This window comes from Solanum verrucosum, unplaced genomic scaffold (assembly GCF_900185275.1).
Source record: "Solanum verrucosum unplaced genomic scaffold, falcon-dt-bn FXZP01000126.1, whole genome shotgun sequence".
NCBI classification, from domain to species: domain Eukaryota; kingdom Viridiplantae; phylum Streptophyta; class Magnoliopsida; order Solanales; family Solanaceae; genus Solanum; species Solanum verrucosum.
Genome location: NW_026020033.1, coordinates 196,138 through 223,113, shown reverse-complemented (window position 1 = coordinate 223,113; position 26,976 = coordinate 196,138). Strand labels below are relative to the sequence as shown.

The following is a 26,976-nucleotide window of genomic DNA, read 5'->3' as shown; positions in this document are numbered from 1 at the left end:
TTAAATTAGCAAATGTTTATCTTACTTCAATTCAGAAAACAAAATAAAAAATGAAAATATTTCTTATTTTATTATAATTATTTTTTATCGTTATATAAATATAAATTAATAATGGATATACTACGATCTTATATATATGACATATATTATCTGTCGAAAGGGTACATGAAGTTATTCTATTTTAATTGATAAAATGAGATTAAGAAGAAAAAAAATATTTCTTACATTTTCATTTGTTAAAGTGATTTTAAAAGAAAGAAGACAAGAACATGGTTCTTTGATAATATTTTAATTAGAAAGAAGATGTGTTTAAAAAGAAAAATAATAATATATGTATTCAGAAAATGACATTTTTGACCCATTTAATAACTATATGGACATTTCTGGATCAAAGTATTGACTGCAAGAGCATTTTTGAACAAAAGTAGTGACTGCAAGGACATTTTTGAACCAAAGTATTTACGACAAATACATTTTTGAGTCAAACTATGAACGGAGGGCATTTTTGTTCCTTACACATAGTTTAAGGACATTTTTGACACTTTTTCCCTATAATATATTATTATATTCAATTTAATCTATTAAAATGTCTGCTTGATTTTCTTCTATAATCTTCCATTTTTAATTCGTTTTAGCTCCAAACTACTTCATCTTCACACCAATTTTAGGGAAAAGGGTCAAAAATACCCCTCAACTTTGGTTTATTAGTTAACTATATTCCTACCGTTAAAACAAAGTTATTTATACCCTTGCCGTTACTAATTTCACCATTTATACCCCTCAATTGACGGAAATCCCAAATTGACTCAAATTAGCCAATTTTACTTAAATTACTCAATTTTAACCCGACCCGATCCACCCAATAATATAACCCATTTTTGTTCTATCTTCATTCTTGTTCATCTTCATCTTCATCTTCATCTTTAAACTTGTGGATTCCGTAGCTTTAAGTTCTTCCGAAAAATTCCAATAATGTTCTTAAGCTGACATAGGTTGATACATAGGCATTACTATTCATCAATTTATAATTTTTCCCATACCTGCTTGATATAAAGTTCAATGTTGGTGGCTGGTTCCTTGTGAACTATGCGAGATCTTCGAAGGAGGCATAAGAAGTTTCCAAAGAGGTATGTGTTCCTTTCTTTTAGTACTAATAATTTAGTATAGTTTTTGGTATATATTAATATCCCTGATACAACCATTCCCAACTGAAAATTTCATTTTAATTACTTGAAACATGAACTGTATCTCTAACTTCAGTCTAGTGGCCTTTTTATTTTATTTTGATTGATAGAGCTAGGTCTTCCTCTCTGATTCCAAGAACGGGTCAAACATGGAAAACTGACTCTGCTCTCTGCTCTCTCATCCAGACCCACATCGCTAACAGTGTCCAGCCACCACCGTGAAATCTTAACTCCAATAGACCGGAGGAAATCAGCAACGATGATTTAGAGCTCCAAGCTCCAGTAATTCCGACAATTTTTTAGATCTGACTGAAAAATAATGCTTCGATTATCTGTATTTAATCATTGTTGTGTTCTTGTGTTTTTGGTTTCATAGCCATTATTACATTATTTTCGATATTGTTGCGCTGTGTTGGATGATTTTATTGTTTTTGAAAAGGAACACAAGTTTAAGGATGAAGATGAAGAAAATGAAGATAGAACAAAAATGGGTTATATTATTAGGTGGGTTGGGTCGGGTTTAAATTGGGCAATTTAAGTAAAAATTTGTTAATTTGAATCAATTTGGGGATTTCCGTCAATTGAGTGTATAAATGGTGAAATTAGTAACGGCAAGGGTATAAATAACTTTGTTTTAACGGTAGGGGCATAGTCAACTAATAAACTAAAGTTGAGGGGTATTTTTGACCTTTTTCCCCCAATTTTATCTACAAATAAAATATCCTATTATGCACAATCCATAAAATTTATGTTCAAAAGGGACAAATAAAAATACTAAATGTGAGGCGAATAATGATTAAAAATATATATTTTTGGTCTCATATCATCTTTCATTTTACTATCTTTGACAAAAAAATGCACTTGTGTTTAGCCAAATGAGTCAGAAAATGCAACAGAGAACAATGATCTATTTGGAAGAGTTAAACGAATAAAACTATAGTAATTAAAAAAAATTACACTAATTAACATTGAATAAACGAAAAATGCACCTGTCCAGCAAATAATAATAATAATATGATGGCAGAAGGTAAATGAATAGAAGTAGAGTGAATGTGAGGAGAGCGCATAGCGTACGTTATATATGTGCTATCCAATTTGGACCGAAGAAAGATCAAAATTGGACTTAAAAGTCATCATTTAGGTTCAGAACTAACTCGAATGGATATGTATGATTAATTAGAAAAGGAAATGATTGACTATAGAGGTTCTTTGACTTTTCTGTAAGAATACAACAATAACTGGACATTGGCCTACTCCAAGAATGAGTTACTATTGGGCTTTTATTGTCCAGTTTTTTTTATTGTAGGCAAACTATTCCTCTTCAACTTGTTTGTTTATAGCAACTGAACATGTTTCTCTCTCAGCTATTCATTCTCTTATTGTGTATTCAAACAATCATCATATCTGCTGCTGCCACTAACATTCATGAAAACATTGCCATATCATGTGGTGCCTCTGGCAATTCCCCTGCACCAGATGGACGATTATGGATTGGAGATTCAACTTTCACTTCCTCATTTCTACACTTAACTGGAAAATCTATTAATTCAAGAGTACCTTGCCAAGCTGCCTTGTTGGATCCAGTTCCTTATAAGTCTGCTCGAACGTCTCGCCATCAGTTTACCTACAAATTTTCAGTGAAACCAGGACACAAGTTCTTACGCCTGCACTTCAAACCAGCTTCATACAAAGGTTTCATCAAATCCAAACCCATTTTTACTGTCAAAACTGATCAGCATACCCTGCTCAGTGACTTCATGCCTACCCTTGCTGCAGGCATCAACTATTTCAAAAAGGAATTTTGCATCAATGTAAAAGAAAGTGAAACATTAAGCATAACATTCATACCATCTCGAAAATCAGGCTTTTCAGAAGACACTTATGCTTTTGTTAATGCAATCGAGATTGTTTCCATACCGTCTGGTCTGTATTTCACACCAGATGGCGATCAGGGAGTCCCTGTTGTTGGACGAAATTACAGATTCTACATTGACAATAGCACAGCACTGGAGACAATTCAGCGAATAAATGTTGGCGGAAACTCTATTTCATCCTTGGAAGATGCAACCATGTTTCGGGACTGGGAAGATGACACTAATTACCTGATTCAAGTTGGTGCCTTTTCGATCAACAGAGCTGTTGATATCAGATATGCATCCTCAGCAACTCACATTGCACCAAAAGAAGTTTACCAAACGGCCAGGTCAGTGGGTGTTCACTGCCATTCAAATTTCTGTAATCTCACATGGAACATTCCACTTGATTTGGGATTCAGATACCTTGTTAGGCTCCACTTTTGTGAAATTGAACCTACGATGACAAATGAAGGCCAAAGGAATTTCACTATTGTTATAAACAATCAGAATGCTGAAGATGATGCTAATGTGATCAAATGGAGTGGGGGGAATGGAATTTCTGTATACAGGGACTATGTTTCCATTATGGAGGGTGATAGAAGGGAAGGGAAGCGTAACCTTACAATAGTTTTGCAGCCAAAGTTTCCTTCAATCAGTAAACATGCTAATGCCATCTTAAATGGGATAGAAGTCTTCAAGATAAGCAATCCTGACAACAATCTTGGTAGTGTGAGCCCTGTGCATCCTGTTACAAGTTCAACACCAGAAAAATCAGAGGAACCTGTGCTGTTGTATACAAAGAATCAAATTGCGACTGTACTGACATTTATAGTCACTTTGATTAATGTTGCTGTTTATTACATTAGGTGTAATGCAGAAATAAAGTCTGGCAAGACGAACAATGGAATATCTTCAGGAGAGCATCAGTGTCGTCAATTTTCACTGGATGAGATGGAAAGATCAACGAACAATTTTGATCCTCAGCTTGTCATTGGTAGCGGTGGATATGGTACAGTATACAAAGGGGATATTGATGGTGGAGAGACCACTATAGCAGTTAAGCGATCGAAACCAGGATCTAGCCAGGGGGAGAAAGAGTTTTGGACGGAAATCAATATGTTATCTACGCACCGCCATGAGAACCTTCTCTCCCTAATTGGTTACTGCACTGAAGGTCACGAGATGTTATTAGTTTATGATTATATGCCTCGGGGATCACTTGCTGACAACCTGTACAAAATGGACATAAATAGCTCATCTCTCTCTTGGGAACGGAGACTCAAGATTGCTATAGGTACTGCACGTGGACTGGATTTCCTTCATACATCTCAAAATAGGGTGATACATCGTGATATCAAAAGCTCAAACATTTTGTTGGATGAAAACTGGGAAAGTAAGATCTCAGATTTTGGGTTGTCCAAAATGGGGCCTGGAAATGAATCAGCTACTCATGTTAGTACACAAGTCAAAGGCACATTTGGGTACCTCGATCCTGAGTACTTTCTGACTAATAGATTGACATGGAAAACTGATGTGTATGCTTTTGGAGTAGTACTATTTGAATTGCTCTCAGGAAGACCGGCAGTCGATATGAGACTGCCTGAGGAACAACATGGACTTGTAGCATGGGCCAAACAATGCATCAAGGAAGGAGAAATTAATAAGCTTATTGATCAGAATCTGTTGGGGTCCATCTCATCAACTAGTCTAAAGGCGTTTATAGGAATTTCTGCTAAATGCTTCTATGGTCATCCACAAGAACGACCTGCGATGTCTGAAGTGGTGAAAATCCTGGAATTAGCATTAGTATTTCAGAAGAATGAAGGTGAAGGTATCATTTCATTTGATGACACATCAACGTCATCTCAGTCAAGGATTGAAGCAGAGAGGGCATCCATTAAAGAGGATTGTAATGGCAGTGATAGAACAGAAAGGAGTGCCATCTCAAGGGAAAAGGTAAAATCTGAGGATAAATGTCCCCACACTGCTTCACCAAGATGGTGGGATTTTCGTAGCCATTTCAGAAAAGCACCACCAAAACCAGGGAATCTTGTTTATCCAGATAGCCAAATATCACAGCACCCAAATTTAAGGATATTTTCTTTCTCTGAACTCAAGGCCGCCACCAGAAAATTTAGCAATGACACAGTGCTGGGAGAAGGTAGTTTTGGAAAAGTTTACAAGGGTTGTCTTGCTGAGTCGCCTTCTTCCAAGAATGACCGGACTCTAATTGCTGTTTATAAATTGAATTCTGAAAGCTTCGAAGGATTTAAAGTGTTGCAGGTGATTCCTCTGCCCTATGTATGTGAACTCCTTTAAGTCTTCTAATTGGAGCCTAGTTTATGCCTGGCACTAGCTTGCTTCATTTTAATTAAGCTGCAATTGCTCTCTTCTTTATTGTCTGTGTGAGAGACATATCAATTTGCATAGTAGTAACTCATTCTTGGTAAATGTTGGCTGTCCAAGGCGTTTATTGTCCCATTGAGTTGAATCTCTTTGACTACTTCCGGTGGGGAAGTCAGAATTAAGAGAGTAAGATATATTATGTATGCTTATTGGCGCACTGTGTTTGCTCTAAACTTTGGCAAATAGCAATTCCTTGAACTCTTTGGTGCTTATTGTCGTTCACTATAAATAGAACAGTCACCAGTATGATTATGCTAATATTCAGTTGGGTGAATGGTCTAGGATTTTCTTTTTGCAGTCTTAGTTTTGTTGTGCAGCCTTTTGTACTTGCTCTTTGGCAGTTATAGTGAATAATCAATTTTGGATGCAGGCAACTCTCTACCATCGGTCCCTTTGCATTTGAATGTCTCACTTTTTTAATTTGTATACCGAAACTTGTGATCTTATGTCTTCTGCTAGGTTTAGCAGATCAATTGCAACCATTATCAACATCTCTGGGCACAAGTTTTGCTTTCTACTAAGTAACTCAATTTTAGTTGATTGATCTGGAGTTGTTCTACATATTTAAATGTGAAGATTATTCCATTGCTCTGATACAGTGAGTTTTTGTTGCTTGTATCTGCTAAACATTTTCCAAGTAATTTCATTTCATTTGTTAATTATGCAGTCCGAGGTGAGCATTCTTGGAAGACTTTCTCATCCTAACCTCGTCAAACTCTTGGGATACTTCCAGGAAGATAAAGAACTAATGCTTGTCTATGAGTTTATGCGAAAGGGCAGCTTGAACAACCATCTTTTTGGAAGTAAGAGATTTATCTATATGTTCTCAATAATATGTAACATATTCTAGATCAAAGCAGCAAGGAATGTGTCTAGCTACTTCATGCTCCACCTAAACATATATTTTCTCTTTGTTTTCTTAGGCCGCTCTGCTGCTTTGTCACTTCCATGGAATGTAAGGGTTCAAATTGTGATCGCCGCAGGTCGAGGCTTGGCATTCCTACATGCATCAGAGAAGCAAATCATTTACAGAAACTTCAAAGCCTCAAATATATTACTTGATGGCGTATGTTTCCTTTACTTCTTCCCTTGGAATATTGTCATATAGTGGTTTAGCGCAAGTAATACAGGTGTCACGAGCCCTTTTCATACTGGGCACCTTTATGTTTTACACACACTGTTTGGCCTAAAGTTTTGGAGCTATTAATTGATCACAGAGTGACAAAAGGTTGTTATTAATAAAACTGTTTCATGACATTCTTTATTTCCCTTATGTTTCAGTCTTACAATGCAAAGATAGCAGGTTTTGGCTTGGCAAGACAAGGTACTTCGGATGGCCAGTCACATGTGTCAACACAGATAATTGGAACAGATGGTTATGCTGCTCCCGAGTATGTTGCAACAGGTAAACTTGGAGTCTGTTGGAAATTCTACTTCTCTTGAGTCACATTTTGTGCTTAAACATGTAGTCAATGTTTGTTCATACTTGTATTGTCATTTTTCTACAGGACACCTGTACGTGAAGAGCGATGTGTATTCTTTTGGTGTCTTTTTAGTGGAAATGCTAACAGGTCTACGAGCACTAGACACAAACCGGCCAAGCAACCAGCATTATCTGGTTGACTGGATTAAGCCTCATTTATCCGATAAAAGAAAGTTGAAGGAGAAGATGGATTCGCGTTTGGGAGGAAAATATCCATCCAGAGCTGCAGTACAAATAGCACAACTGGCACTATCATGTCTTGGAAATGAACCTAAAAGCAGGCCGTCGATGAAGGAAGTAGTGGAGAAACTAGAACAGATTGAGGCTACCTATGAAAGACCCAAGGACCATCCTTCTCCACCTAATACAAGGAACCGGGCCTATCCACTCCTTAGAAGGGTAGAGTGAATATGATACTCCTTTTAACAATATGAAGAAGCTACAATAACTTAATGGTCCAAATACAGACAATTTCTTCTTCTTTTGTTGAGTATGTCTAGTTGGTCCTGTAGTCTTAGCTTGTGAGAAGAAGTGGTAAGTCTCTGTGTAAGCTTTTGGGTCATGGGTCGTCCATGTAGACCCGACCCAATATAGTTTCTAAAAAAAGAGATTAACACAATTTTGAAAAAAGAGTGGGAACGGTTACATTGTAACTACTAAACCATAACATCCACTCTCTTTTTAAAATGGTGCTTCACCCTTAGGAAAAGGTGTGAAATTAAATAAAGAGAAAAAAAAAAAAAAAAGTGAAAAGGCAGAATCTTTATTTATCAACATTTGACATTAAACAACCCAAAAAGAATATTTAGTTTGTGGCATTGTACTCTGTTTCCTTAAGATTCAAAGTCCGATTTGGAGCAATTCCTCAACAAAGTTATTGTTGATTTTCCGCTACTATTAACAAATACACAATTTTGTTCCTATTACAAATAGATATAACACTCTGTCTGGCGTTAGGTTTTGATGATTTTAGTGATACATAAAGAGTTCTACATTTAGATTTTGAGTTAGTAACTTGTTATGGATATCAATTAGTAGGGAGATGCCGCTATAACTTAGAAATTGGAAGCACATAGTACACATGCACTAGTTTTGCTATAAACAAGCCCCATACCATGGCCCTGGAAGAGAAGCGATGTTTCGTAATTGAAAAGCCTTAGACACTTGCACTTGCAAAATCAAGGTGGGACAAGGCTTCAATTTATAAGTGACTAAGGTATATATTAACTTTTCAATGAAATTATATACTCTAAAAATGATGATTTTAATTACCTAATTGTCCGTTAAACTACATCACATAGCTAATTACAATCATCATTTCTAAGAACTTACACTTTTCTTAAAATTTTATTCCCCTGTTTCAATTTATGTGATATAGTATTACGGGGAACAATGTTCAAAATATGGGGAGACTTTATAATGTTCTAAAATTCTCTTAAACTAAATGAATTTTTAAATAGAAGAGTACACATTTTTTTGCCAAAAAAGTGGGATCCAACATAGATAAAATATTGATAGTGTTGTTAAATATTTAAAAAAAAAGGAAATATGTCATTCTTTTTGGAGTTGACTAAAGAAGAAAGTGTGTCAAACAAATTGGGACAAACAATTTTTTTTTTTTAATTCAAACACATTGCAATTTACTTAGTCCAATTCTTTTTAAGTGTTTTTTAAGGGTTTGACCACTCATTAGCAAAATCGGCTGATAATAGGGGTGTTCAAAATCAATCTGTAACCGATAAGCCAACTACAAAATTAGCTTATTGATATTGGATTATCGAATAAACGGTTGGTGAACGGATTGGAATTTTATAATTAACGGCTTATTGGTGTGGGGCGGTTTATTCAATTTCCTTATCGGATAAACCGTTAACCCGTTAAGAGTTACCATACTTACAATTTTATCTTAGATATATTAGTATCATTTAATATTTTGCAATAATAAATTACGAAGTATTTTTTCATAATATTAATATTAAAATATTGCAACTTATAATATTTTTCGTATAGTTTTTGAATATCTATTTTTTTTTGGTTAAAATATCAATTAATGTAATCTAATTTAACTTGAAAAATTAGTCAATTTAACTTTCGAAAAGCGTAACATGACAAATAAAAGTGGACAAAGGGAGTATTGAACTAATTTTAAAAAATAATAAATGACAATTTCGTTTATTCTAAAGTCTTTTAACAAAAGACAAAAAGGTCGATCAATATTTCTAAAGTATGTTACTATTCGGCATGATTTGTTTATCATATTAGTTCTTCTTATATTCTTGTGATTACTATTTTGATGCTTGATCACCATTGAAATAAACATATTGTTCGAATTGAACTCAAGAGAGGAATAAGAGGATAGAACGTGGAATATAAGGAGCATGATTTTCTCTTAATAATTAGGGTTAATTTATATCTAGGATAAGGATATACCTGGAAACCATGCTTGGTCACTATTTAGGAATAAATTGTAATGCTTGGTACTTGATCCAGCCTATCCCCGCTCAACTATGTAGTTAGGTTGTCATTTATCGTAGGCGATTAAAGGTTGGGAGACCATGATCATACATTTAACCCTGTGAATCAATAACTAGATAATCAAATAAGTTGATGAAATTGATGCTAAACATGATTGTTAGTTAAATTATAATCCTAGATCGATTCATTGATTGATTGTGTAAACATCTATCTTTTATTAGTTAATTGCTCTTTAGGTGCTTTATCTTTATTTTTAGTTTAGTTAATATATTCATCTTTTGAAATCCTCCCCTTAAATAAATAATTAGAATTAATATAATTTAGTAAGAATAATTAATTGACAAGTCCTTTGGGTTCGATAATCCGGTTCTTTTAAGAGACACTATATTATTTGTGCGACCGCGTACACTTGCGTTTGCAATTGGAAGCAACAAGTTTTTGGTGCCGCTGCCGGGGACTTAAAAATTAACTATTCTTCTAGGTTGTACTTTTTCTTTTTATTTGTTTATTTATATGTTTATTTATTTTTATACATATTTTTTTCTACTGATTAATACTTTTCGTGGGATGAACGGGAATGAGGATTATTCACAAGCGGTAAGACCTTGTCCTTATTGCAAAAGAGCACACTTATGGCAACAAAGTAATTATATTTCCAAGGGATAATTGTATGCACCATCTCTATCCTGTAAATTTTGTAGGGGGTTGTGGGTCGGTTGCACCATGTGTTGTTACCCTACTTCAAAAACCTCTCATGATGATGCTAATAATCTTTGTTCCTTTGATAGTATGAAATCTTGCAGGAAATTAATAGAGGAATATGAAGAGCACCGTAGGAGAATCATATATGCGATGTCACGCCTTATAGATAGAAAAACGAAGCACTTTCAAGATGTTAATATGTTTTTCTTGCATACTCATAACTTAAGCAATGAATTGAATGCAAAGGTTGCTGCGTTTGACGCTCAACAATTCAATTATGAGTTTTGTGCTACTGAAAAGGCACTCAAAAGTTAAATTGATGATCTAAAACGGAAGGAGATGCAATGCAATCAGACTTTTCTTGAAGACGCCACATTTGGGAAAGAGTATAAAACTGAGCATGTTGCAATTGGTGTAAGTTTGGAAGAGGGACGTATTGGACCCTATTCAAATCACTTTTCAACATTATGTTTAGATGTTGTCATTCGAGTCATCTGAACTAATGGAGAACTGTATAGATGAGGAACAGGCCCCTACATCCTAAGGTTTTCTAGTCCACGTAGACAAACAAATATTCCTCACATAAGGGCAAAGAAGTGCAAGATGCGACATATATTACTTGAGTCTTTTATGTTTATACCACCACTCATTGAGAGGAGCAGAAAAATAGATGTAAAGTTAGGGTACAATTCATAAGTTCAAAGTGGAAAGAAAAGTGGTGAACTTACTTGTGTCGTGCCGCGACGTTAAATTGAGCGCTTATTGGGAGGCAACCCAATTTATAGTGTAACTTCTTATTTTTTTATTTTTTTATTTTTAGTGTCATTTTTTGTGAGGTTTTTACAGGTTTTGGAGAAGTCTGAGTATCCGAAATTTGGAGCTAAGGAGCACATTTGAGCTTAAGTGTAGGGTGACGACCCTTGATGAAAATTAAGAGAACATGCTACTAGCTAGGCCTAGAGGCCCCAGGGAGTTTTCCTAACCCTTGTTTTAAATATTATTTGATGCTTTGGGGACATAACATCTTTTTAAGTGTGGGGTGGAGGAATGAATTCTTAGTTTTTACCGTTTTATTGAGTCTTTTCTTTTTTTTAGGATGGGTTCCTTGGCTTTTTTTTTCGGTTCTTTTTTTGAGGACAGTCCCTTTGAACCGAGTGTCTTTTATTATTTTTAGGAATAATTTTTTTTAAAAAAAAAAATTGGAGAGAAAAAAGACCCTTTTGAGTTATGTGATACTTACTATTTGGGCCTAATTTTGAGTAGTACTTTCTTGTGAATGTTTGATTGCTAGTGAAATTGCAAACTCTTTGACCTCTAGGTTCATGGTTGTGACTTTGTATATAGCTTATTTTATTTTGTAGTTTGTTATGATCCTGTCTCTTATAGAAGTGGAATTGATCCATCTTGATTGATACTTGTGTCATGTGTGGTAAGATTTTGTTTATTCCATATTTTACATCTTAGTCTAGAACTTGCCCTGCATGTTATTGAAGCGAAATAAAAAGTGTTGCTTTGTTTAGGAGATGATAATAAGCTTTCTTTGATTTGTCTGGTAAATTTTAGCATTTTCAGATATTATATCACTAGTTAGCCCTTTTGAGCCTGTAGCCTTTTGTTGGTAGCCATATTTTTCCCTTGACTATTTTGTTGAATCCCTAGTTTTTGCACCTTGCTTCTTTGAACATTATCACATAAACTTATTCTAATTATCAATTCTGAGAAAAGGGGATGGTTGAGTGAAAGAGGTAATCAGTGATAGCTACAAAGTGCTTAAAAAGCCCTCTTTGAAAGAATGTGATGTGAAAAAAAAAGATGAACAAAAGAAGTTACCTTTATGATGGCCCTGGTCCTTCCAAAGACATCGTGCACCTTAACGCATGTAAAATACATAAGTTGAGGGTGGCTATTATGAAGGAAAACTTAAAAAAAATGACATTCTTGAGATGACGAGAATTACTTGTGAAATAATTGTTGAAGAGAGGGCTGAAAATAAAGAGAAGAAAATAATGGGTGATGAAGTCTAAAATTGCAAAGTGCTTAAGGAAGTGTAAGTCACTATTATATAGTTTCCTACCCGTCCCCTAGCCTACATTACAAACCGTTAAAGTCCTATTTGATTCTATTCAAACATGATTAATTAGTGGAGATGTACATAATGGGCAAACCTATGGTTCTTTGTGCATACATGTGAATTTTATTTGTAAGTGTGAGTTGTTCTTTGATGCTAAGTCCTTAATTTATATTTAATCTTTTGAATTGAGTGTGTGGACTTTTTCTTCTTGTGAGGGCACTTGTTTCATGATGGATAAGTGATTTTATTAACTTTCTTTGATGAGAATAGGTGAGCAAGCTTAAATTTAAGAGCAACTTTCACATATAGCAAACACAAAATTTATATTTGTATGTTATAGCAAAGTTTGCATAATTGCGCTCCATAGCAAACATAAATATGTATATTTCGCTATACATATACAAAAGAAAGCAGTTGTATAATCTGCTTTGGTATACATATACAAAAAGATCAATTGTATAAAATGAGAGAGACGAGTGAGCGAGCGAGATTTGGGAGAGTGGCGAGCGAGATCTGGGAGAGGGGAGAGAGGGGAACGAAAATATATGTACATATACAATTTTCAAGCATTTTATACATTTGCGTTTTTGTATAAAGTGAAAGAGGCGAGTGAGAGAGCGAGATCTGGGAGAGGAAAGAGAGGGGAACGAAAATATATGTATATATACAATTTTCTCTCGCTTTATACAAACACAAACGCATTTTATACAATTTGCGTTTTTTGTATAAAGTGAGAGAGGCGAGTGAGAGAGCGAGATCTGGGAGAGGGGAGAGAGGGGAACGAAAATATATGTATATATACAATTTTCTCTCGCTTTATACAAACACAAATGCACTTTATACACTTGCGTTTGTATAAAAAACGAGAGTGGCGGGCGAGATTCACCAGGAGAGAGGTGAAATAACAACAGTTTGCTATGAGGTACAATTAAATCAAACTATATTTATAGCATTTAATTTGAATTAATAGTTTGCTATTATAAACAATTTTCCCTAAATTTAATGAGTTCAAAGTCCTTCTTTGAGGTTAGGAGGTTAGATGTTTGTTGTTATTTGTATATCTTGCATAATGATTGAGAAGTGTACTTGATGCTTTGAAATTGGTATTTGGCCTAAGTGTTTGTAGCAATGATTTTTTTAAGATGAGCTTTAATGTTTGCTCGAGAACGAACAAAAGTTTAAGTGTGGGGTGTTGATGTGAGGCCAGAATACATATTTTTAATCATTATTTGCCTCACATTTATTATTTATACTAGTTAATAGGTCCGCGCTTCGCGCGGTAATAAAAACTTTATCAAATATATTTTTATATGATTAGAGTAAGGATCTTTTATAATTTTGAATACTTGAAACACTTTATCCTTTTCTAAATTTAAATGGGTTAGATTAACGTACACTTAATTGAATGTGTTTATCTATTTTTGAGTTTTTATTAAATTAATAAAGTAAGGTGAGAAAAAATTAGACTTTTAAAAAGACCATGTAAAGAGAGAAATAAACTTGAAGAAGAATTAATGCAATGTATATAATTTATAATATATATCTTGTCATTGTTGAGTTATATTTTTGTACTTTTATCATTTATTTCTTAAGAATGAATAAAGCACAAATTAAACAGGATCCATCTACCCTAATTCAATAAATCAAACAAAAATGTTTTTATTTTTCTTTTGTTTTCTCTATGTTTTGGAGTACAAAGCTAGGAGACACACAACACAATACACAAGATACTAAGCCACTCATCCAATTCTTTTTAGGCCGAGAGTGAAATTTAGGGTGCTTTTTGGCGAAGCCTAAATATGTTTAGTCAACAGAAATAGACTTTGTTCCCAAGAAATGATAATTCGACTTAGCAGAGATACATGCTGCTCCACGCATCACTGTCCTCATGATAGTCAACAATATTTAAAAAATTAAAATCCAAAATATTAAAAAAATTTCGAGGCGCGGATATCTCGCTCTCTTTAAGCCCATTGCAACAAATGTTTTCATCGGTCCAATAGTCATCTTCTTGGCTTGTCCCCTTCAAGATACAACAACTCAATCACAAAGTATAACTCAATAAATTTTGGACAAGAGTTGAGTTCAAAGTTTCACAAAAAGAACACCTCCCTTCAATTAATAAGAACTTTCTTTGAACTTATTTTATACACTATATTTTTTTGTTCTCAAAACAAAGGAAGACCATTATTATTTATAGCTAATAAATTATTTCCTGCAAAGAGCATAATAATAATGGAATAGTAAATTAAATAGATAAATGATCTAGATGTTACATGAGTGACAAACATAAAGAGGTAAAATAATAAATAAATAAATAAATAAATAATAAGATAGAGGTTACAATGCTTTTAATGAAAAATAAAAGTATAAAACCATTCTTGCCAATTAGCCAATGTGCACTAACGTCTACAAAAAACTGAAGCAGACAAAAATATGTTGCTTACATAAGCACTAACTCTAAATGGAGTAATGCAACATAATGACACTAATTATGCCAATATAATGAGACTCTCTAAATGAGAGTAAAGAATGGCATATGATAAAAAATATTATCAAAGTGACAACGTAAAGATGCATATTGTTATAATATTAAAATAACATACTAACACTTTATAACCCATAAGCATATGTCAAATAAAATTGAGGATATCAATTTTTTTTAGACATTACAAGTCAAACACAATGATAAATTTTGAAAACATCAATTTTTTAAGAACTTACAATTCCATAAGCACAAAATGAAAAAAGAAAGGTAAATTATGAAAAAATAGTGTGACATACAGAATGGACAAAATGGATAAAGCTAAATTTTACAAAGTTATCTTCCCTTAAGAGCAATCACTGTGTAAATCATAACTTCAAAAGTAATGTCAATAGCTTCATAATATTACTGTATCTTTAAGAAGTTAAGGACAAAAAAATTATGGTCCATATTATTGCCTTTTCAAGTTCCAAGTTCTTAAATATTATAGGAAATTAATATACACATATGTCTTAATTTGAAAAGAACTCTTGAAAAATTAATTTGAATTGTAATTTTAATAATAATCGTTGTAATTTATTCCCTAGTAATAATTAAATAATAAGAGAAAAGTTTTTAAAAAACAAAATGAGAAGAGTGAATTGAAAAACTACAGTGAGAAATAACAAATAAATAAAATTATCGGTCACTGAAATGTATCACATCACCTAATAAATTACAATTGACAATTATAACATATATAACTTAATTCAAATTTTGGGGAAAAGGAAAAAAAGAAGAAGAAAAAAACATGTGAAATGCATAAATCTATATACATTTAAATGGGAGTTTTTTTTATATATAATTTGCACCTCAATTTTTAAAATGTGACGGCTCATCAAATAATAGAAGATAAAAAAACTAAGCATAAGCAAAGGGGGGAAAACTTACCCTCTGAAGAAATTAAACTCTATAAATCAGGTTTTGAAAAGCAAAAAATACGTCATTTAAAATGTTAGTGTCAAGTGACAACATAGGAATTCCAAATCCGAACTTACATTGCTCATCAAGTAATATAAGATGAAAAAAACTAAGAGCATAAACAAATGGGAAAAAACTTACACTCTGAAGAAACCTAAAAATCAAGTTCTGAAAGAAGAAGAAAAACGTTAGCTTCGGATGACAACAAAAAAATTATAAATCGATTATCCAAAGGAGGAACAAATTTACATGAATGGTAAGAGTTTGTAGGAATTCTTAATGTGATATATGAAAGATTAATATCGTGTCATTCCATAAATGTGGAATTGAACAGGTTGTAATGTCTTTGACAATAATTTTTCTATTAATGTGTGGATATTATTATATTAAATTATTGATTAAGAAAGTAATTAAAATAACCAAAAAAATACAAAAAAGATAAATACAATGCTTGAGCTATGAGAGGTGCTACATCATTATATATAGATTCTTATTGTAGTCATCACTAAAAAAATTAATATATGATAATAACTATTTAAAAAACAACTCCTTTAATGTGAAAAATTAAGATAGATAATTTTTACTTTAAATAATTACAAGTTAAATACATACTAATCACAAATACACATTTATTGTATATAGCATAACTATAAAATAACTTTTTTATTATATATGTACACATAAATGAGAATTCTTTTCATTAAATAATTTATTTATTAATTAAAAGTTTTAAAAATAGTAAAAAGATGATTTATTTATTTTGTGATTGATTTCTAATATGATAGATCATATCATATATTTTTAGGGGCAATACTATCTAATTGCTATAAGAAATGTACCATAGGTAATATTATACCTTCCAACAGTGACAAAAAAATAGAATATTAGTTAAAAATTGACAAATAGATACACACATATAACAGAGTGGAAGAGTTTTATAATATTAATTTGATTATCATTGTAGTCATCACTAAAAAAAATGATAATAACTATTCAAAAGATAACTCCTTCTTTAATGTGAAAAATAAGATAGATAATATTTGCTTTAAATAATTATAAGTTAAATATATATTAATCACAAATGCACTTTTATTATAGCATAACTATAAAATAACTTTGAACATTTTTTCTTCATTCTTTTCATTAAATAATTTATTTATTAATTAAAAGTTTTTAAAATACTAAAAAGACGGTTTACTTATTTATTTTATGATTGATGTCTAATATGATCGACCATATAATATATTTTTAGGGATAACAATATCTAATAGCTATGAGAAATGTACCATAGGTAAAATTAAACCTTTCAACAATGACAAAAAAATTTAGAATATTAATTAGAAATTAACAAACAGATACAGACAAAAACAAAAACAAAAATGTGATACTTTTCATCTTCATTCATTCGCATAATAACAATGTTAGTAGATATCTAATCAAAATAAAATCAAAAAAATACAATAATATTAATTGAAATCAAAATAATACATTAATGATTCTTCAAAATATTTGGAAACCATTCAAACTTTTATACTAATATGACCATCTCTTTTGATGAATCTTCCAAGATAATTAAATTTCCTTCTTCATTTTGATGAAGTTGTACCAAACTAATGTTAACATCTCTATGATGAATTTTTGAAGAATATATATATGCTTTTTTATCAAAGTGAAGACCATATCATGACATTATTAAGTACATGAAAGATGAAAGAAAAAGAAAGAATGAAAAAATGGAAATGGACATTGAACATCTCTAAAGATGATTGTTATTTATAGATTGGGTAAATCATAACAATAGTTAGAAAGAAGTTGAAGAGGCATATTATTTAAGTAGAGAAGATAAATAGATGGAGGTTTTTTGTAACTTATTAGACATAATTAGAATAGTAAATATTATTGAATTTTTAAATTAATAAATAATTATTTATTGAGAAAATGAAGAAAAAAAAACAAAAAAAGAAGGAAAAAATATAAATGGGAATGGAGGCCATAGAGAGGTGCCACATCACCTTCTCTATGATTCTCCTTTATATATATATATTTGTCCTTTTTGAACATGGATTTTATGACTTGTGCTTAATAATATATTTTATTTATAGGATTAAATTGGTGTGAAGATGAAGGAATTTGAAGCTAAAACGAATTAAAAATGAAAAATAGAAGAAGGAAATCAATCAAGCTGCTTAATGGATTAAAGTGAATATTATATTAGTAATATTAATATATATAAAGAAGGTGGCGAGAAAGCAAAGAAGTGCTAATTGGAGTTGTCCACGTGGCAGCATATCAAGAAATCCAAATTTGTCGGCGGACGAAGCAGTGTTTCAATCGAAATCCAATTCTGTTTGGTTTTGTATTTTCAATTTGTTTTGGACTCAATTATTTTATTCAGGGTTTCCTACATCTATAAATAGTTCATAAGAATAATTATTAGGAGGGAGATAAAATGTAAAAATTAACTTTTGATCTAAGATTTTATCTTTTCTTCTCTTTTATTTATTTTACATCTTTTCTTTGAATGATGGGTTGTAATTGCTCTATGTCTATGTGGAGTTAAACTTTTCGTTCTTGGATTATATTTACTTACAATATGATTGTTTAGTGATTTTGATTCGGCATGATTTGTTTATCATATTAGTTGTTCTTATATTCTTGTGATTACTATTTTGATGCTTGATCACCATTGAAATAAACATATTGTCCGAATTGAACTCACGAGAGGAATAAGAGGATAGAACGTGGAATATAAGGAGCATGATTTTCTCTTAATAATTAGGTTTAATTTGTATCTAGGATAGAGATATACCTAGAAACCATGCTTGGTCACTATACAGGAAGAAATCGTAATGCTCAGTATTGGTCCAACCTATCCCTACTCAACGATGTAGTTATGTAGTCATTTATCGTAGGCAATTAGAGGGCGGGAGACCATGATCATACATTTAACCCTGTGAATCAATAACTAGATAATCAAATAAGTTGATGAAATTGATGCTAAACATGATTGTTAGTTAAATTATAATAGTTGATCGATTCATTCATTGATTGTGTAAACATCTATATTTTCTTAGTTAATTGCTTTTTAGTTATTTTATCTTTATTTTTAGTTTAGTTAATATATTTATCTTTTGAAATCCTCCCCTTAAATAAATAATTAGAATTAATATAATTTAGTAAGAATAATTAATTGACAAGTCCTTTGGGTTCGATAATCCGATTTTTTTAAGAACCATTATATTACTTGTGCGACCGCGTACACTTGCGTGTGCAATTGGAAACAACATTCAATAAATGTTGTTTAATATTTGTTATTTTATAAAAACCATTATATAAATAACATTATTAATTCTATATTAAATTTGAGAGTTATTAGCCTTGAACGTATAAATTTGACCAACATAAGAAAATTAAATGATTAATTCATGTTCATTATCCAATTTAATTAATAAAATAAACTAATTTATGTTCATTTATTGAAAATTTGACTTCAAGATAATACAAAATAAAAATACAATTATAAATTTATATAATTTCTTAAGAAACGTAAAATTGAAAATGCTGACATATAAATAGAAACCAAGAAACCAAGAGAGTATTATCCATGTTAGGGTGTGGGTGTGTGGGGTTGGGGTTTGGTGAGTCTCTTTGTGCCTTTACTTTTCAACTGCGTGACTCCAAAATAATGCATGGAATGGTGAGCAGAGAGTCACTAACATAAAGATGGGTCAACCTTGGCGGTAGACTATTTCAGCCAATGTTTTCTATTTGTCCAACTTGTGTTTTTTATGTGAGTGAGAAGGGAATCAGCCATTCCTATTTTGATGTAAAATATAGTGTTTAGGGGCCAACCGAACACTATTTTATTGTGTGAATAGTGTGTCACACTAAATTTGATGTAATACTATTCATCAACACTAAATATTTTTTTTATTATTTTATTGTTATTTGTATTATATAATATTTTTAAAAAATATAAATGAAATAAAATAATAATTTAATATTGAAGAGGGAGAAGAATATAAAAAGAATAATGCACTTTTAGTGCAAAATTTAATGTAGTGAATTAGAGTTGAATTACACTAAAATGATGTGACACTATTTTAGTGTAAAATTTGATGTTAGACCATCTCAAATCCAACAACAAATCTTATTTTGAGGTAAAATTTGATACTTTTGGGCTTCAACCAAACACTATTTTAGTGTATAAATAGTGTCACACCAAATTTAATATGACACTATAGTCTATTCACAGTAACGTTCATATTTTTTTGACCGTAGAAAGCTATGTATGTGATAGAATGCGTGCGTCCACTCTCAGTCAATGGACCAGGTCCCTTGACTCAACAAGAACAATAACGAAGAGTAAATAATAACAAGAACACAACACAAACAGTTTACGTGGAAACTTCCTTGCTCAAGGGAGTAAAACCACGACCTGTTACACATGATTTTCAACTATTTCCACTAATCTTCTTTAAGCAAAAGTGAAATCCAGTTACAATCAAATTGAGAAAAAGCTATTAATCTCACAACCAAGTAATAACTTTATTACTTGAAGAGCCTAAGCAGATGCCACACTGCCCACTAAGCTATCACCACTAGACAACTTAGGATTCAACTAAGCAACACACTGGTTGTCCACTAAACCACCCACTCTAGATGACTTAGACTTTGACTAAGCAACAAAACGATGCTGCTCACTAAATCAATTACCCTTAACCGATTTAGACTTTTCAACCAAAACACAATATCTGAATCCTCTATAGATTTAGGAACAGATTTACAATGTACGTGCAGAAGAAATAATACTAAGACAACTAACCTTACAGCTCTATCAGGTCCCTGTTGTTCTTGAGGATGATTCTTCACGTTTGTTAGCCTTTGCAAGAGTTCTTGAGAGTTTTCAAGTTACAAAAACTAAAGTTATGACTATTGGACATAATCTTTATGAAGAATAGTCACAACTTTCGAGGTCATGCCGTTGGTTGAGGTTTCTGCCACCAACTAATTGTACTTTTTTTCAGCCTGGCAGTTGTGTGTGTATTTGCGCCCGGGATCAGGTCCCTTCACAAGGTCCCTGGGTTTGTCAAATCATCAAAATTACAACTAACAGTATGGTTTATTATCAATTAGAAAAGGAAATAATTGCACATTGGCCCACTCCAAGACTTGAAGTGGAAGACTTGAGTAGTGTTGGGATTTTACTGTTCAGTTTCGGTGCTGCAATTTCTTTGATGGTAGGCACACTATTCCGCTTCAAAATGTTTGTTTATCGCACTTGTAATTCTAACAATCAATTGAACATGTTTCTCTCTCAGTTATTCATTCTCTTATTGTGTATTCAAATAATCATCATATCTACTGCAACTAACATTCATGAAAACGTTGCCATATCATGTGGTGACTCTGCTAATTCCCCTGCACCAGATGGACGACTATGGATTGGAGATTCAACTTTCACTTCCTCATTTCTACACTTAACTGGAAAATCTATTAATTCAAGAGTACCTCACCAAGCTGCCTTGTCCGATCCAGTTCCTTATAACTCTGCTCGATCGTCTCGCCATCAGTTTACCTACAAATTTTCAGTGAAACCGGGACACAAGCTCATACGCCTGCACTTCAAACCAGCTTTATACAATGGTTTCTACAAGTCCAAAGCCATTTTTACTGTCAAAACTGATCAGCATACCCTGCTCAGTGACTTCATACCTACCCTTGCTGCAGGTATGAACTATTTCAAAAAGGAATTTTGCATCAATGTACAAGAAAGTGAAACATTAAGCATAACATTCATACCATCTCGAAAATCAAGCTTTTCAGAAGACACTTATGCTTTTGTTAATGCAATCGAGATTGTTTCCATGCCCACTGGTCTGTATTTCACACCTGATGGCGATCAGAGAGTCCCTGTTGTTCGACGAAATTACAGATTCTACATTGACAACAGCACAGCACTGGAGACAATTCAGCGAATAAATGTTGGCGGAAACTCTATTTCATCCTTGGAAGATGCAACCATGTTTCGGGACTGGGAAGATGACACTAATTACCTGATTCAAGTTGGTGCCTTTTCGATCAACAGAGCCGTTGATATCAGATATGCATCCTCAGCAACTCACATTGCACCAAAAGAGGTTTACCAAACGGCCAGGTCAGTGGATGTTCACTGCCATTCGAATTTCTGTAATCTCACATGGAACATTCCACTTGATTTGGGATTCAGATACCTTGTTAGGCTTCACTTTTGTGAAATTGAACCTACAATGATAAATGAAGGCCAAAGGAATTTCACTATTGTCATAAACAATCAGAATGCTGAAGATGATGCTGATGTGATCAAATGGAGTGGGGGGCATGGAATTTCTGTATACAGGGACTATGTTGCCATTATGGAGGGTGATAGAAGGGAAGGGAAGCGTAACCTTACTATAGTTTTGCAGCCAAACTTTGCTTCAATCGGTAAACATGCTAATGCCATCTTAAATGGGCTAGAAGTCTTCAAGATAAGCAACCCTGACAACAATCTTGGTAGTGTGAGCCCAGTGCATCCTGTGACAAGTTCAACACCAGAAAAATCAGAGGAAACTGTGCTGTTCTATACAAAGAATCAAATTGCAACTGCACTGACATTTATAGTCACTTTGATTAACGTTGCTGTTTATTACATTAGGCGTAATGCAGAAATAAAGTCTGGCAAGACGTACAATGGAATATCTTCAGGAGTGCATCAGTGTCGTCAATTTTCACTGGATGAGATGGAAAGATCAACGAACAATTTTGATCCTCAGCTTGTCATTGGTAGCGGTGGATATGGTACAGTATACAAAGGGGATATTGATGGTGGAGAGACCACTGTAGCAGTTAAGCGATCGAAACCAGGATCTAGCCAGGGGGAGAAAGAGTTTTGGACGGAAATCAATATGTTATCTACACACCGCCATGAGAACCTTCTCTCCCTCATTGGTTACTGCATTGAAGGTCATGAGATGTTATTAGTTTATGATTATATGCCTCGAGGATCACTTGCTGACAATCTGTACAAAATGGACAGAAATAGCTCATCTCTCTCTTGGGAACGGAGACTCAAGATTGCTATGGGTGCTGCACGTGGACTGGATTTCCTTCATACATCTCAAAATAGGGTGATACATCGTGATATCAAAAGCTCAAACATTCTATTGGATGAAAACTGGGAAAGTAAGATCTCAGATTTTGGGTTGTCCAAAATGGGGCCTGGAAATGAATCAGCTACTCATGTTAGTACACAAGTCAAAGGCACATTTGGGTACCTCGATCCTGAGTACTTCCTGACTAATAGATTGACATGGAAAACTGATGTATATGCTTTTGGAGTAGTACTATTTGAATTGCTCTCAGGAAGACCTGCAGTCGATATGAGCCTGACTGAGGAACAACATGGACTTGTAGCATGGGCCAAACAATGCATCAAGGAAGGAGAAATTAATAAGCTTATTGATCAGAATCTGTTGGGGTCCATCTCATCAACTTGTCTAAAGGCGTTTATAGGAATTTCTGCTAAATGCTTCGATGGTCGTCCGCAAGAACGGCCTGCGATGTCTGAAGTGATGAAAAGCCTGGAATTAGCATTAGTATTTCAGAAGAACGAAGGTGAAGGTATCATTTCATTTGATGACACATCAACGTCATCTCAGTTACAGATTGAAGGAGAGAGGGCATCCATTAAAGAGGATTGTAATGGCGGTGATACAACAGAAAGGAGTGCCATCTCAAGGGAAAAGGTAAAATCTGAGGATAAAAGTCCCTACACTGCTTCACCAAGATGGTGGGATGTTCGTAGCCATTTCAGAAAAGCACCACCAAAGCCAGGGAATTTTGTTTATCCAGATAGCCAAATATCACAGCACCCAAATTTAAGGATATTTTCTTTCTCTGAACTCAAGGCCGCCACCAGAAAATTTAGCAATGACACGGTGCTGGGAGAAGGTGGTTTTGGTAAAGTTTACAAGGGTTACCTTGCTGAGTCGCTTTCTTCCAAGAGTGGCCGGACAGTAATTGCTGTTAAGCAATTGAGTTCTGAAAGATTTCAAGAGTGGCAGGTGATTCCTCTGTGCTAAATATGTGAACTTCTAGTTTAAGTTTTCTAATTGAAGCTATTTCTAGTTTATGCCTGGCACTAGCTTGCTAAATTTTAATGATGCTGCAATTGCTCTCTTCTTTATTGTCTGTCTGCGAGAAATATAGATTTACGTAGAAGCACTTGAAATTGATTTATTACTTAGTAGTAACACATTCTAGGTAAATGTTGGTTATATATCTCTTGCAAATTTCATTTCATTTGTTAATTATGCAGTCTGAGGTGAGCATTCTTGGAAGACTTTCTCATCCTAACCTCATCAAACTCTTGGGTTACTGCCAGGAAGATAAAAAACTACTGCTTGTCTATGAGTTTATGCCAAAGGGCAGCTTGAACAACCATCTTTTTGGAAGTAAGAGATTATCTATACGTTCCGTCAATAATATATAACATATTGTAGATCAAAGCAGCAAGGAATGTGCCTAGCTACTTCATGCTCCACCTAAACATATTTGTTATCTTTGTTTGCTTAGGGCACTCTGTTGCTTTGTCACTTACATGGAATGTAAGGGTTCAAATTATGATTGGCGCAGCTCGAGGCTTGGCATTCCTACATGCATCAGAAAAGCAAGTCATTTACAGAGACTTCAAAGCCTCAAATATATTACTTGATGGCGTATGTTCTCTTTACTTCTCCCTAGGAATATACCTTTATTAGCGCAAGTAATAAAGGTATCACAAGCCCTTTTCTTACTGGGTCCCTTTTTGGTTTACACACACTGTTTTGCCTAAAGTTTTGGACCTATTTATCACAGAGAGACAACACCTGACGTATAACAGTGAAAACATTAGAGAAAGGTTGTTATTAATATAACTGTTCCATGACATTCTTTATTTCTTTAATGTTTCAGTCTTACAATGCGAAGATAGCAGATTTTGGCATTGCAAAACAAGGTATTTCGGCTAGTCAATCACATGTGACAACACAGATACTTGGAACGTACGGTTATGCTGCTCCTGAGTATATTGCAACAGGTAAACTTGGAGTCTGTTGGGCTTCTGCACTTGGAAATTCTACTTCTCTTGAATCACATGCATCTTGTGCTTACAAGTTTAAACATATAGTCAAGTGTATTATTTGTTTTCTACAGGATTTTTGTACTTGAAGAGCGATGTCTATGCTTTTGGTGTCTTTTTAGTGGAAATGCTAACAGGTCTACGAGTAATAGACTTAAACCGTCCAAGCAACCAGCATAATCTAATTGACTGGATTAAGCCTCATTTATCTGACAGAAGGAAGTTGAAGGACAGAATCGATTCACGGCTGGGAGGAAAATATCCATCCAGAGCTGCAGTACAAATAGCACAACTGGCACTATCATGTCTTGGAAATGAACCTAAAAGCAGACCATCGATGAAGGAAATAGTGGAGAAACTAGAACAGATTGAAGTTACCAATGAAAGATCCAAGGACCATGCTTCTCCTTCTAATCCAAGGAACCGGGCCTATCCACTCCTTAGAAGAGCAGAGTGAATATGATACTACTTTTTACAATATGAAGAAGCTACAATATTGTTAAAATTTTCAACTGTGAGTACTGTCACTTTAGGCGAGATCGTGCCAGTTGGACGATCCGCCCTTTTGGTTAGGCGATCAACAGTGTGGGTGGAGTTTACAGTTCTTTCCATGTTTTTGGCCTTTCTTTCAAGTATTCATTCTTGCCTTGTCCCTTAGCCTACATAGCTGCAAATCATGAAAATATCATTAGAATAGAACATAATTAGGCATTGATGACACTAATTGTTGAACTAAGTAGGTCACAAATATGTGTAAATCTACCACTCATCAATGACATCCTCCATGGTTGAAACTCATTCCTTTGTCTAGAAAATCCAAATCTTGGCAGAATTGTTTATCGGAGCATATTTGTGTCCCCATTTCCTTCTATATTACTATAGCTCCTGTGGATCCTGGAAAGGTTTCATGACTGCTATAAATCAGTAATGATGCCTTCTATGTAGTTCTATTAGTCTCTCAAAAGAATTCTGAGAGTTAACAGACATAAAATTCTAGAATATGATTTTTTTTTGCAATCATTGATCAATGGATTGGGTCTTATCTTTACTGCTCCTTGTTCTAACCTGAAGAGGGATCACAGATTTGCCTTTTCTGATCCTACTCTTCAGGTTATGTATGTGTCTAGGGCACAAAGTCCCCATCTTTGTTGATTTGATGAATATTCTCCTCCACACTATCATCCTTCTCCACATCCTTTCTCATTTGTATATGTTTCTCTGTTGCTACTACATTGTTTTTGTGGTATCTCCTCTTGAAGTTTTGTTCTTCCGTGTCCTTCGGATATAGCTGTGGGTGTTCAACATAACATTCCTCCTAGTTATGTCTCTAAATCATACATGTTTCACAATATTTGGGACATTGTCAACTTGATTCAGATACACTTCTCAACTATCTCTCCATTTTGTTGTTTCATCCTATGTTGATGCGCATTGGAAACTCGCCCACCAGATCTACTTCAACTTCCAATCTTGCATAGCTTGGTCTGTTCTGATTCTTGATGGTCATATTATCCTGTATGTAATGAATTATAAATCATTGTTGCTAGAGAAAACATTGTTTCCTTCCCAAAAAATATTTGGTGGAAGTGATGGAAAAGAAATTCAGGCTATTGTTGTTGAGGTTTCCTCCACGGATTGAATAGTGGTCTAATTAACAGAAGTGTGATTCTAAATAGGGAAAATTGTATATAATAGCAAACTATTAATTCAAATTAAATGCTATAAATATAGTTTGATTTAATTGTACCTCATAACAAACTGTTGCTATTTCACCTCTCTCCTGGTGAATCTCGCTCGCCACTCTCATTCTCTCCCTCGCCTCTCTCGTTTTTTATACAAACGCAAGTGTATAAAGTGCGTTTGTGTTTGTATAAAGCGAGAGAAAATTGTATATATACATATATTTTCTTCCCCTCTCTCCCTTCTCCCAGATCTCGCTCTCTCACTCGTCTCTCTCACTTTATACAAAAAACGCAAATTGTATAAAATGCATTTGTGTTTGTATAAAGCGAGAGAAAATTGTATATATACATATATTTTCGTTCCCATCTCTCCCCTCTCCCAGATCTCGCTCGCCACTCTCCCAGATCTTGCTCTCTCACTCGCCTCTCTCACTTTATACAAAAAAGCAAATGTATAAAATGCGTGAAAATTGTATATATACATATAGTTTCGTTCCCCTCGCTCCCCTCTCCCAGATCTCGCTCGCCACTCT

General features: G+C 33.7%; 1 protein-coding gene across 2 annotated transcripts; it reads left to right on the top strand.

Moving 5' to 3' along the window:
* Nucleotides 1-2,515: 2,515 nt before the first annotated feature.
* Nucleotides 2,516-25,415, top strand: LOC125821592 (receptor-like protein kinase FERONIA). Of its 2 annotated transcripts, XM_049501009.1 has the most exons (6): nt 2,516-3,047; nt 21,449-23,706; nt 23,961-24,096; nt 24,218-24,360; nt 24,596-24,719; nt 24,836-25,415. In XM_049501009.1, the coding sequence occupies exons 1-6, from the start codon at nt 2,534-2,536 to the stop codon at nt 25,216-25,218; spliced, it is 3,558 nt and encodes a 1,185-aa protein (XP_049356966.1). In that variant the 5' UTR covers nt 2,516-2,533; the 3' UTR covers nt 25,219-25,415. The 2 variants fall into 2 exon arrangements, with proteins under 2 accessions (XP_049356966.1, XP_049356965.1); XM_049501008.1 differs by lacking the exon at nt 2,516-3,047 and having other exon boundaries at nt 20,860-23,706.
* Nucleotides 25,416-26,976: the final 1,561 nt, after the last annotated feature.